This window comes from Coregonus lavaretus, assembly GCF_964263955.1.
Source record: "Coregonus lavaretus genome assembly, chromosome: 24".
Taxonomy (NCBI): Eukaryota; Metazoa; Chordata; class Actinopteri; order Salmoniformes; family Salmonidae; genus Coregonus; species Coregonus lavaretus.
In genome coordinates, this window is record NC_140011.1 from 14,604,718 (window position 1) to 14,619,437 (window position 14,720).

The window sequence follows — 14,720 nt, forward strand, 5'->3', positions numbered from 1 at the left end:
CCCCCCTATAAGGAAGGGAAAAATACTGTTTTGGTCCTTTTAGATTTGTATTGCCTTTTTCATTATCCGTATTAAGATAAATGCTGTGCAGGTATGATGTCCATAATGTAATGTCATAGGTTTTAAGGTTTTAAAGAGGGGTGGAATGTATTCATTTTCCATAAGTGTTCTTATGTTGTTGGTTTCTAGTGGAATCATCCTTTCACTGTCTCTGAGGAAAATGGACGTGTAATGCAATGTGCCTGTTTGATCAGTGTAGTGAATGTGTGATGTGACTGATATTTCTTATACATGTTTGTTGTTTCAGTGATTTTACAACTTGTGAAATTATGTGCGTTTCAAGTCTCCAATTTTTATCTGATGTTCATATTTAAGCCAGCGTTGTCTTCAAGCGTTGTCTTCAAGTTGGTCACACATTTATTTGCCAAATGTCTGTATGGTTATTTTAACAATTTGTAAACCCTCACTGGCTTGTTTTTTAAAGCCTCAAATGAATGTCACAAATTAAAGATACAACTGTATTTTAAAAGACGTATCGACAAAGAACAACAAAAGAAGGCGTACTCTGCCAGAGGCCAGAAAAGACAGAAATTATATCCACCAAACCCTGGAGGATCCAAGAAGAATAGCTTCCCATTGGGCACAGATGTCATTTCAACATCTAGTTTGGATTTACACATGGTTGTGATGTCAACTAAAGTGAATTCAACGTGAAATCAACAAAACATTTCACCATGTAATTGAATTTATGTTAACATTTTAGTTTTTTTAAATATATATAATTCCCTTACGTTGATGACTTTTTGCAAATCCAATCTTTCACTTTGATTCAACATCATGAGATAGATTTTTTATTTTTTTATGACGTGGAAACAACGTTGATGCAACCAGTTTCTGCCCGGTGGTTTATACACAACAAAAGCATCAAACCATCAAGTCCTTCAAAAATACATACAGTAAAACATTTCTATTATATTTTACGTTTGCCTTTTCACGGCCAATAACCACAAAATAATGAAAAACATAAAAAAAAAAAAATAGAGCTTATATACATGAATGCTTGCAGAATATCTGTTGGTTTTTCTGCTGAGAAACGATAGAAAAGAAAGAAAGGGTTTGGCACGTTCTCCATACCCATTGATGCCAGTCTCTGACCAATGACAGAGCCTGGTTAACATGACATCACAGTAGATGCCACACCCTGCTCTACAGCAGAAACAGTTCATCTTTGGGGGTTCAAAGAAAGAAAGGACGACAAGCGTGTGGGTGACATCAGATCTGACCCAAACTCACTTTACAACAAACATTCATAATTCATTGAAAATAGATTAGGCTCAATCGAGAACAGTCACGGGAGACTAGATAGTGGGTTGGTGAAGTCAGCCGTAGCTAGGTAGTTTACAGTGTCGTAATATACAGGTTAGAATAGTAAGGTTAAGTACTCTATGGCTTAGTCCAGTATCTTTGTTCAGCTGCTCGCTAACACAAACAAACCTCTGTAGCTCAGCTGGTAGAGCACGGCGCTTGTAACGCCAAGGTAGTGGGTTCGATCCCCGGGACCACCCATACACAAAAATGTGTGCACGCATGACTGTAAGTCGCTTTGAATAGAAAGCTTCTGCTAAATGGCATATTATATTATTAAGCTGGAACTCTGAACCCTGTTTCAGGAGAGGATCAGAGTAAGGCACCTTAAAGAATATCACTGTGCCTTTGGTTAAATACGTACAACAGTTTCGATTTTCTCAGTTGAATTTACACACACGCACGCACAAACACGTACTTTGAACTCAAAGCTTACCACCCATTCACAACACCTCTGACTTAAGCCTGTCTTGTATGGATGCTGCTTTGCACAAGGAAATTAACAAACTGCATTCCCCACTGCCAACCACTGGAGGGAGACAACTACACAGTAATGTGATTCTAGATGACAAGAGAAAGGGATGGACAGCATGTTTCACGATAGTGACATTTCAAATCATATTTGAATAGTAGTCTAGCCAGAGTTGAAAACTGAACCAAACCAAGTAGCAGTACAGCGTGCTGGGAGCTGAAAGTGCTCTTTTCCCAGAGAGGATCCTAAAACAGGGTCAATCTAAAGTGACACCATATAGTGCACTACTTTTGATTAGAGTAGTCAAACGTAGTGTGCTATGTAGGCAATAAGAGTGCCTTTAAGACACATCTGTTTAAGCCCCAAGAGCTAAGTGTGCCAGTCTCTCACCACATACATCTCTGGCCCAAAAGTAGTGCACTACATGGGGAATAGAGTGTAAATTGAGCCAGGGCCAGCCGAGTATTTCATGCTGTCTGTCCCAAGGTGGTTTCATCAGGCTCTTGTGAGGTGGCTCTCTGCTCAGACCACACTACCATGCTACTTTACAATGGACCAGCAACACACTACGGGCAGACAGGAGGGAGAGTTGGAAAATTAAACGTACTCCTACTATTGCACTGCACACCACAGCACAACTGAAATGTTAGAAATCAACGAGTTCTGCTTTGGAATAGTAACTTGCTTAGCCAATGCTAATTAGTTTCCTTCATATTTGGAGATTGCAATTATCTACAGTATGTGTCCACTTCAATGTGCCTTCGATGTTTAAATTGATGTACTGTTTCACTGGAACTTTATGACCCATTTAAAGTAATGAATTAGGACTAGCTTCAATGCAAGCTGTCATAAACAGTACACTAGCCTGCTGTTGCTCAGATTATTCACTGATGTGGCTTATAAGTTGTAAAGATCAACAGTACTTAATATATACTGCTGTTTTTCCCCAACTTGTTGCTAATAGAGTTATAATACTGTTCTAATACTGTTCCCACTAAGCCCCAGTGTTGACAGGAGAGTTCTCTTTTAACAGCCATGTCTGGAGCTGAGTTCCAGAGGGGGCTGAGTGAGGGCTGGTTCTAGCCCCAGAGGGGAGCCTGGTGGTGGGCTAGCTGCCCGTGAGGCCTGGCTCTCTGAGTAAAGCTCTGGTTTTCCCCCGTAGAGAGAGATATTACAGCAGTCAGTTCAGTTGGGCTCTGCTCTGTAAACCTCCCAGGTATGGAGCGAACACAGACCGCTGACTGCTCTGGGTTTGCTGCCAAACACACACACACACAGGCATGTGCAAACACACGCATGCACACACACTAACACACACACGCACGTCTCTGTTTTACTCTGCCTAACTGGGCTTATCAGAGCTCAATATTACCTAATACTTCCATCTGGAGGGAGAACCAGGAGAGCTGAGTTACAGTTTTAGAAGTTGGCTGTGTGGTCGGGAGAGTAAGTACAGTGTGTGTGTGTGTGTGTGTGATTCAGCGAACAGGTTTCTCTCTACATACTTTAGTTCTGCGCTCTCTCCTCTTTTATTCCTGGTACTTACAGTATAAGTAGTTCATGTGTCAGCAAACCTTTGGTCCACACATCACCACACACTACCTTAGGGACCAAGCATGGACGGACAGAAATCAGAGATATGACAAACAACAGCAGACACTTGCCTGAGATAAAATAAACAGATATAGAGCACAGACATCATCACAGGAAAAAACAATTGTGTGAGAAAGTTACACGTTTTTGAGCTGCTAAAGTGCGGTTGGCTGGGATAGATTGTCAGGAGGGCTGTAGAGTCCCATTAGGGGCCCAAGACGAACCACAGAGGGGTCTGAAGAGTCTGAATGGGCAATTCTCAAATGTCACCATATTCCCCATGTAGTGCACTACTTATGATCAGAGCCCCCCATGCTACATTTGGCACGGGGCATCATAATGATTCTCTGGTTGAAATCAGTTTTTCAGTTTGAAGCAACATCTGATAACTAGGGATGGGAAGGATGTCTGGACAGAAGGAGAGCACTACATGGGGAAAGGGGTGTCATTTGTCAGCCAGTATGTCAGTCCCCTGGTCTCTTCTCAGGGCTCCAAGCTGCAGACTCTGAGGTCTACAGGCTCTGAGGTCTGCAGACTGCAGTACAGTCCAGTGTGTGTGGAGCTGGGTAGAATCACAGTGGGAGGGGCTTAATACCAGTGCTGGGCTACATTCGCTGTCTCCCCCAGCCCAGTGAGAGGAAGGGATGGAGGGATAAGGGGAGAGAGGGAGGGATGGAGGGGTCACGGAGGAGGGGGCGGCCGCAGGCTCTTGCACTTCATGTCGTCCAGACCCTTCCAGTATTTGTAGTTCTCTGACAGGTGCTCCATGAGGCCAGGTAGACTGGCGAAGGCTGGGGGACACATGAGAGTGTGAGGTTAACACACACATGCACACACACAAACATATGAGCCAGCGGAAATGACAGCTGGGGCAACTGGGTCTCAGGCAGTGTGTGTGTCTGTTGTTTACTTCCTAGTTTCCAACTCATTTGTTACCCCTCTACATGAGCCTGACCTGGCAACCACCTGACAACAACCCAGCCATGTCCCCGATGAATTAAAACCTGCTGTGTGAGTGCTTTCAGTGGCTTGCGAAAGTATTAACCCCCCAAAAATCAAATTTTCCTATTTTGTTGCCTTACAACCTGGAATTAAAATGGATTTTTTGGGAGTTTGTATCATTTGATTTACACAACATGCCTACCACTTTGAAGATGCAAAATATTTTTTTTACATTTAGCGACTTACAGGAGCAATTAGGGTTAAGTGCCTTGCTCAAGGGCACCGACAGATTTTTCACCTAGTCGGCTCGGGGATTAGAACCAGCGACCTTTCGGTTACTGGCACAACGCTCTTAACCACTAAGCTACCTGCCGCCCATAGTGTACCTGCCGCCCATGGTGTTTTATTGTGAAATAAACAAGAAATAAGACAAAAAAACTGAAAACTTGAGCGTGCATAACAATTCTATACTCTTTCGTAAAGCCCAGCTCTGTGGAGTGTACTGCTTAAAGTGGTCCTATGGACAGATAGTCCAATCTCCACTGTGGAGCTTTGCAGCTTCTTCAGGGTTATCTTTGGTCTCTTTGTTGCCTCTCTGATTAATGCCCTCCTTGCCTGGTCCGTGAGTTTTGGTGTGCGGCCTTCTCTTGGCAGGTTTGTTGTGGTGCCATATTCTTTCAATTTTTTAATAATGGATTTAATGGTGCTCTGTGGGATGTTCAAAGTTTTGGATATGTTTTTATAACCCAACCCTGATCTGTAACAACTTTGTCCCTGACCTGTTTGGAGAGCTCCTTGGTCTTCATGGTGCCGCTTGCTTAGTGGTGCCCCTTGCTTAGTGGTGTTGCAGACTCTGGGGCCTTTCAGAACAAGTGTATATATACTGAGATCATGTGACACTTAGATTGCACACAGGTGGACTTTATTTAACTAATTATGTGACTTCTGAAGGTAATTGGTTGCACCAGATCTTATTTAGGGGCTTCATAGCAAAGGGGGTGAATACAGTGGGGACATTTTTTATTTAGTCAGCCACCAATTGTGCAAGTTCTCCCACTTAAAAAGATGAGAGAGGCCTGTAATTTTCATCATAGGTACACGTCAACTATGACAGACAAATTGAGAAAAAAAATCCAGAAAATCACATTGTAGGATTTTTAATGAATTTATTTGCAAATTATGGTGGAAAATAAGTATTTGGTCACCTACAAACAAGCAAGATTTCTGGCTCTCACAGACCTGTAACTTTAAGAGGCTCCTCTGTCCTCCACTCGTTACCTGTATTAATGGCACCTGTTTGAACTTGTTATCAGTATAAAAGACACCTGTCCACAACCTCAAACAGTCACACTCCAAACTCCACTGTGGCCAAGACCAAAGAGCTGTCAAAGGACACCAGAAACAAAATTGTAGACCTGCACCAGGCTGGGAACACTGAATCTGCAATAGGTAAGCAGCTTGGTTTGAAGAAATCAACTGTGGGAGCAATTATTAGGAAATGGAAGACATACAAGACCACTGATAATCTCCCTCGATCTGGGGCTCCACGCAAGATCTCACCCCGTGGGGTCAAAATGATCACAAGAACGGTGAGCAAAAATCCCAGAACCACACGGGGGGACCTAGTGAATGACCTGCAGAGAGCTGGGACCAAAGTAACAAAGCCTACCATCAGTAACACACTACACCGCCAGGGACTCAAATCCTGCAGTGCAAGACGTGTCCCCCTGCTTAAGCCAATACATGTCCAGGCCCATCTGAAGTTTGCTAGAGTGCATTTGGATGATCCAGAAGAGGATTGGGAGAATGTCAGATGGTCAGATGAAACCAAAATATAACTTTTTGGTCAAAACTCAACTCGTCGTGTTTGGAGGACAAAGAATGCTGAGTTGCATCCAAAGAACACCATACCTACTGTGAAGCATGGGGGTGGAAACATCATGCTTTGGGGCTGTTTTTCTGCAAAGGGACCAGGACGACTGATCAGTGTAAAGGACAGAATGAATGGGGCCATGTATCGTGAGATTTTGAGTGAAAACCTCCTTCCATCAGCAAGGGCATTGAAGATGAAACGTGGCTGGGTCTTTCAGCATGACAATGATCCCAAACACACCGCCCGGGCAACGAAGGAGTGGCTTTGTAAGAAGCATTTCAAGGTCCTGGAGTGGCCTAGCCAGTCTCCAGATCTCAACCCCATAGAAAATCTTTGGAGGGAGTTGAAAGTCCGTGTTGCCCAGCGACAGCCCCAAAACATCACTGCTCTAGAGGAGATCTGCATGGAGGAATGGGGCAAAATACCAGCAACAGTGTGTGAAAACCTTGTGAAGACTTACAGAAAACGTTTGACCTGTGTCATTGCCAACAAAGGGTATATAACAAAGTATTGAGAAACTTTTGTTATTGACCAAATACTTATTTTCCACCATAATTTGCAAATAAATTCATAAAAAATCCTACAATGTGATTTCCTGGATTTTTTTTCCTCATTTTGTCTGTCATAGTTGACGTGTACCTATGATGAAAATTACAGGCCTCTCTCATCTTTTTAAGTGGGAACACTTGCACAATTGGTGGCTGACTAAATACTTTTTTTCCCCACTGTACATATGCACGCACCACTTATCCGTTATTTATTTTTTAGAATTTTTAAAAATAAGTTATTTTTTTCATTTCACTTCACCAATTTGGACTATTTTGTGTATGTCCATTACACGAAATCCAAATAAAAATCTGTTTAAATTACAGGTTGTAATGCAACAAAATAGGAAAAACGCCAAAGGGGATGATACTTTTGCAAGGCACTGTATGTGCGATATGCTTGTGTGTGTGTCACAAAACTACACACAGAAGCACAAAGGCTACGTTTAGACAGGCAGCCCAAATCTGATGTTCTTTTGACCAATCACGTCAGATCTTTTTACAACAGATCTTTTCCACAGCTGATCTGATTGGTCAAAAGACCAATTAGTGAGTACTTTGTGTGTATGTGTGTCTGTGCTAGTGAGTGTGTGTGTCCAGTAGGTCCTGCTTCACTGCGTCTTGACTTAACCCCTCCGGCCCCCGGATACCCTCCCCTCCCCACCCTGTCCCAGTGGCCTCTAGGAACTTTCCGTGACATCAGCAGTTTTATTGACTGTAAACACATGTGTTCTCTTCTCTGGGGGAGGGGGGTAACCTCCAGCAACACCCCAACGTCAGAAAACGGTGAAATGGGGAGTAACTGTATGCTATCCTCCTTTGACCCATCCCTTTCTCCGACCATCCCTCCTCTTCACCCCTATGTCTGGCTTCCATCCCCTTCTCCCTCCCTCTCTCCTTCCTCTGGGCTACTGTGCTCCACTGTGACATGAGAAAGAAGACATCTTTTACAGGGGTGGAGGGAATAGAAGACAGGAGAGAGGAGGAGAAGAGTGGAGGGAAGGCATGGGAAAGTTCTATTCCATATTCCCCCCCCCCCTCCCTGTGGGTCCTCTGTGTGTGTGTGCGTGTGGTGTGTGTGTGTGTGTGCGTGTGGTGTGTGTGTGTGTTCTTACCATCCCAGGCATCAAACATGTCTGTGATGAAGTAGTCTATGAAGGAGATCTGAGACTTGGGGATACTACAGGTGTTCCTGTCAAAGACAGGCATGACCACCGGTAGACCCTGTCTCTTCTCCTCATCAGTCTGAAATACATGGATAGATACACACACAGGTTAACACACACACACACACACACACACACACACTGTAGTATACAAGAGATATATGAACACAGTCACACCCCATACAGATTATTATTTTTTAAAATACATGTAGATACATTTGCATCTTTCCTCAAATGCATGTAATGCCTGACAATGTTCCAGAAATGCATGGCATGACATCTATTCTACAGGGTGGCCAAAGTGGTTCCTAATTCGGCTTCTTAAATGAATCTTTATGTATTGATCAATGGAGATGGTTTTTTGGGCCACCAAGCCAAAACTGTGATATAATTGAAATTGTGATGGTGAGAAAAGAATAAAAACGTTGAATTTCACAAACATTTTACATTCTGTCATAAAGAGCATGTTCAACTTAATAAAAAACAAGTTTTTCCATCTCAAAAAAGTAAGTGGCTCTCTTCAGCTTAATTCAATCATTTAAAAAATATAATGCCCAAGGTTGGCCACTGAGCTGTTTCTATTCTTATTATTATTCGTATTATTCTTATTATTATTCTTATTATTATTGTTATTATTATTTAAACAAAAACTATACATCGTACAACACTCCTCAATATGTCAAAGTGTAGGTCTAGGTCGTGCGTCCAATGAGTGGTATTATACGGCTCTACAGTGAATGGTTAGCAGTGTTATGTTGCGTAAATAACCAAGTGAGAAATGGGAATTTACCACATCTGGGATAAATCCACTTGAACGGCCCTCCAACTGGTAATTACTAGTTAAATCAGCCATGTATCCCCTTGTGACAGGGAATGGAAGCTTGTTGTGTGCAACAGGGAGAGGCAGTTGAATGTAAGATTCACACACATTTTTCAGTTGGTAAAGCATTACTAGCCTGTCTATCTACGGGTAACAGGGTTGACGTGTTATGCTCGACCCGCTCAGTTTTTCACCACAAAAAATCTGAAAATGGCCAAAAAGAGTTGAAACAGCTCACCTGCTTTACACTATGATTTGACTATTAGATGTTCAATGTTTCTTTTGTAATAAATATTTTTAAATGAATAGTTTCACCATATTAAAACGAGAGTTCAGTTCACGTAACAGGCTGGACCTTAAAATGAGGGACAGATGTAAATGAATCACTAATAACATGAAATAAATAATAATCTTCATAAATAACTTTGTCAAAGCAACAGAATAACTATGGCTTTACAATGATGGTGAAAAGTCTTTTTGGGGATTAGTGGGTTAAAATCTTCCTAGAAGTCACAAATGTAAGTCTTTTTTCATATTGAAAATAAAAGTTAATGACTTCTCCATGTGGTCTATATTAAAGCGCACTTCATTTCATATAACAGGCTTTTAAAATTCTATATTGGTGCTTAATTTCTACTTAACATATCAAAGGGACGCAAAAAGCACACATTTCGTGGAACGACCCATTACGTGTTAAGTTCTGCTCATTGGACGTTGGTTGGAAAGCTCTCGTCAAGTTTGTTTGTATATTTGACATTTGCACATGAAAGACATGGAGTCACTACATGACCGATAATGTATCATGTTTGTTGTCATTTTTGTAGTCATTTAAATGCATGTTAGTGCTTTTAGTATGCTTTTGGTATGTGTCAAGTACAATAAAAATGCATTTTGGCAAAATATATTGTAGTGGCCGCAGCCTATTAGAACAGGGTTTCTTAAACTATGGTTTGGGACCCAAAGTTATGAGTAAACATGTATAATGACACACTATTTCTTCTTAATTTGGGTCATTCGAGGACATTTGGGTCTTGAGCTATTTGCCATACATTTGAATAAAAATATATATTTCTTACAAATACATTTAAATCCATGTTGGAATATATTTAACAAAACATTTCCAATTACATTTTAAAATATATTTACCAAATATATCGATAAATACATGAGAAAATATATTCTAAATACATAATTGTATGTATTTCAGAATGTATTTTGAAATACATTCAATACTTTTCCCGATGCATTTAACATATATTGTGATATACATTTTTACATACATTTATATATAAATGTTAAATACATTCCGTAATACATGTTGAATGTATTAAAAAATATATATATTTAAAATACATTATTTGGCCAATTTAAAATATTTCACATGTATCCTACGTTTTTAAAATCGAAAATATATTTTTGTCCCATACAAACATATTTTTTCCGTATGGGACAACACAAATGCATTTCCCACACCGTATCCTACCAGATAGATAGAAGGTCAGACAGCGAGATAGAGGCAGAAAGAGAGAAAGAGAGAACAAAGAGATGCGAGAGGAACAAGATAGAGAGACAGATAGAGACAGGGAGAGAAGGTATGGAACAGATCTATAGGTGCACACAGATAGCGGAGTAGGCAGTTGTTAAGGTCAGGATTGCCAGCTGCAGACTCTGTCCGCACAAGAATTGTTAAAGCTGCTATGACATACAGTGAGGGAATTAAGTATTTGATCCCCTGCTGATTTTGTACGTTTGCCCACTGACAAAGACATGATCAGTCTATAATTTTAATGGTAGGTTTGTTTGAACAGTGAGAGACAGAATAACAACAAAAAAATCCATAAAAATGCAAAAATGTTATAAATTGATTTGCATTTTAATGAGGGAAATAAGTATTTGACCCCTCTGCAAAACATGACTTAGTACTTGGTGGCAAAACCCTTGTTGGCAATCACAGAGGTCAGACGTTTCTTGTAGTTGGCCACCAGGTTTGCACACATCTCAGGAGGGATTTTGTCCCACTCCTCTTTGCAGATCTTCTCCAAGTCATTAAGGTTTCGAGGCTGACGTTTGGCAACTCGAACCTTCAGCTCCCTCCACAGATTTTCTATGGGATTAAGGTCTGGAGACTGGCTAGGCCAATCCAGGACCTTAATGTGCTTCTTCTTGAGCCAATCCTTTGTTGTCTTGGCCATGTGTTTTGGGTCATTGTCATGCTGGAAGGAGGTTCTCACCCAAGATTTGACGGTACATGGCTCCGTCCATCGTCCCTTTGATGCAGTGAAGTTGTCCTGTCCCCTTAGCAGAAAAACACCCCCAAAGCATAATGTTTCCACCTCCATGTTTGACGGTGGGGATGGTGTTCTTGGGGTCATAGGCAGCATTCCTCCTCCTCCAAACATGGCGAGTTGAGTTGATGCCAAGGAGCTCGATTTTGGTCTCATCTGACCACAACACTTTCACCCAGTTCTCCTCTGAATCATTCAGATGTTTATTGGCAAACTTCAGACGGGCCTGTATATGTGCCTTCTTGAGCAGGGGGACCTTGCGGGCGCTGCAGGATTTCAGTCCTTCACGGTGTAGTGTGTTACCAATTGTTTTCTTGGTGACTATGGTCCCAGCTGCCTTGAGATCATTGACAAGATCCTCCCGTGTAGTTCTGGGCTGATTCCTCACCGTTCTCATGATCATTGCAACTCCACGAGGTGAGATCTTGCATGGAGCTCTGGGCCGAGGGAGATTGACAGTTATTTTGTGTTTCTTCCATTTGCGAATAATCGCACCAACTGTTGTCACCTTCTCACCAAGCTGCTTGGCGATGGTCTTGTGGCCCATTCCAGCCTTGTGTAGGTCTACAATCTTGTCGCTGACATCCTTGGAGAGCTCTTTGGTCTTGGCAATGGTGGAGAGTTTGGAATCTGATTGATTGCTTCTGTGGACAGGTGTCTTTTATACAGGTAACAAGCTGAGATTAGGAGCACTCCCTTTAAGAGTGTGCTCCTAATCTCAGCTCGTTACCTGTATAAAAGACACCTGGGAGCCAGAAATCTTTCTGATTGAGAGGGGGTCAAATACTCATTTCCCTCATAAAAATGCAAATAAATGTATAACATTTTTGACATGCGTTTTTCTGGATTTTGTTGTTGTTATTCTGTCTCTCACTGTTCAAATAAACCTACCATTAAAATTATAGACTAATCATGTCTATGTCAGTGGACAAACGTACAAAATCAGCAGGGGATCAAATACTTAATTCCCTCACTGTACTATGACATACTCTCCCACTCTGAACAGAGCTGATTTAGCTGTAGTTTTGGTTCGGAGTACTACGACCTGCCTCAAAACTATTTATACACACTGCCCTCTCACCTGTGCGAAGTACTCCTCTGAGATGCGTCCAGCCCATTCTATGCAGAGCTCCAGGGGTCTGCAGGGGTTGGCCACATCAGCACACTTTATCATCATCCTCTTGATCAGCAGCCGGTTCTCTGGGCTGTTCCTGATGCTGGCTTGGCCCTCGCTGTCACTGCCTTCACTCTGTTACAGAGAAACACACAGACAAGGTCAGAGACACATTAACACACACACGCAGACACACACATATAGACGCTTAGCTTTCATTTGACATTACATTTGATATGCTCCTATAAACTTCAGATGTTGGTGTTCATGGGTCCTTTTACATGGAAATGACTGTGTGTGTGATTATACACTGAGTGTACAAAACATTAGGAACACCTGCTCTTTCCATGACTTAGATTAACCAGGTGAATCCAGGTGAAAGCTCTGATCCCTTATCGATGTCACCTGTTACATCCACTTCAATTCGTGTAGATGAAGGGGCGGAAACAGGTTAAAGAAGGATTTTTAAGCCTTTAGACAATTGAGACATGGATTGTGTATGTGTGCCATTCAGAGGGTGAATGGACAAGACAAAATATTGAAGTACCTTTGAACGGGGTATGGTAGTAGGTGCCAGGCACACTGTTTTGAGTGTGTCAAGAACTGCAACGCTGCTGGGAGGGGGGAGTGTTCTTAATGTTTTGTACATTTACATTTACATTTTAGTCATTTAGCAGTCACAAATTATTTTGTTGCTTTGTGATATTATTTTTAGTAGTGGTAAAGCTGAGATAGAATCAGGCAAGAAATGCTGCTGCCCACTAGGGCAGATAGGGCTTCAAACTGGAGTCACATGCTCTGAATACAACTATTTTCCACTAGAACAGTCCAGCTTTGCGTGTGCAAAGCTGTCATGAAGGCAAAGGGTGGCTACTTTGAAGAATCTAAAAGATAAAACATATTTTGATTTGTTTAACACTTTTTTGGTTACTACATGATTCCATATGTGCTATTTCATAGTTTTGATGTCTTCACTATTATTCTACAATGTAGAAAATAGTAAAAATAAAGAAAAACCCTTGAATGAGTAGGTGTGTCCAAACTTTTGACTGGTACTGTACAGTGAGGGATAAAAGTATTTGATCCCCTGCTGATTTTTTACGTTTGCCCACTGACAAAGACATGATCAGTCTATAATTTTAATGGTAGGTTTATTTGAACAGTGAGAGACAGAATAACAACAAAAAAATCCAGAAAAACGCATGTCAAAAATGTTTATAAATTGATTTGCATTTTAACGAGGGAAATAAGTATTTGACCCCCTCTCAATCAGAAAGATTTCTGGCTCCCAGGTGACTTTTATACAGGTAACGAGCTGAGATTAGGAGCACACTCTTAAAGGGAGTGCTCCTAATCTCAGTTTGTTACCTGTATAAAAGACACCTGTCCACAGAAGCAATCAATCAATCAGATTCCAAACTCTCCACCATGGCCAAGACCAAAGAGCTCTCCAAGGATGTCAGGGACATGATTGAACACACACAAGGCTGGAATGGGCTACAAGACCATCGGCAAGCAGCTTGGTGAGAAGGTGACAACAGTTGGTGCGATTATTCGCAAATGGAAGAAACAAAAAATAACTGTCAATCTCCCTCGGCCTGGGGCTCCATGCAAGATCTCACCTCATGGAGTTGCAATGATCATGAGAACGGTGAGGAATCAGCCCAGAATTACACGGGAGGATCTTGTCAATGATCTCAAGGCAGCTGGGACCATAGTCACCAAGAAAACAATTGGTAACACACTACGCCGTGAAGGACTGAAATACTGCAGCGCCCGCAAGGTCCCCCTGCTCAAGAAAGCACATATACAGGCCCGTCTGAAGTTTGCCAATGAACATCTGAATGATTCAGAGGAGAACTGGGTGAAAGTGTTGTGGTCAGATGAGACCAAAATCAAGCTCTTTGCCATCAACTCAACTCGCCACGTTTGGAGGAGGAGGAATGCTGCCTATGACCCCAAGAACACCATCCCCACCATCAAACATGGAGGTGGAAACATTATGCTTTGGGGGTGTTTTTCTGCTAAGGGGACAGGCCAACTTCACCGCATCAAAGGGACGATGGGACGGGGCCATGTACCGTCAAATCTTGGGTGAGAACCTCCTTCCCTCAGCCAGGGCATTGAAAATGGGTAGTGGATGGGTATTCCAGCATGACAATGACCCAAAACACACGGCCAAGGCAACAAAGGAGTGGCTCAAGAAGAAGCACATTAAGGTCCTGGATTGGCCTAGCCAGTCTCCAGACCTTAATCCCATAGAAAATCTGTGGAGGGAGCTGAAGGTTCGAGTTGCCAAACGTCAGCCTCGAAACCTTAATGACTTGGAGAAGATCTGCAAAGAGGAGTGGGACAAAATCCCTCCTGAGATGTGTGCAAACCTGGTGGCCAACTACAAGAAACGTCTGACCTCTGTGATTGCCAACAAGGGTTTTGCCACCAAGTACTAAGTCATGTTTTGCAGAGGGGTCAAATACTTATTTCCCTCATTAAAATGCAAATCAATTAATAAAATGTTTGACATGCGTTTTTATGGATTTTGTTG

General features: G+C 42.0%; 1 protein-coding gene across 1 annotated transcript in view; it reads right to left on the reverse strand.

Moving 5' to 3' along the window:
• Positions 1–627: 627 nt before the first annotated feature.
• The window catches only part of LOC311099413 (high affinity cAMP-specific and IBMX-insensitive 3',5'-cyclic phosphodiesterase 8B-like), a gene marked incomplete at its 5' end in the record, with an annotated part of 95,444 nt that continues 81,351 nt past the window's right edge, over positions 628–14,720 (reverse strand). Inside the window, 3 exons of the mRNA XM_084140106.1 lie at positions 628–4,221; positions 7,906–8,035; positions 12,143–12,310. Of these exons, the coding sequence (XP_083996232.1) occupies positions 4,112–4,221; positions 7,906–8,035; positions 12,143–12,310 (408 nt within the window). The 3' untranslated portion in view covers positions 628–4,111. The remainder of the gene's footprint in view (positions 4,222–7,905; positions 8,036–12,142; positions 12,311–14,720) is intronic.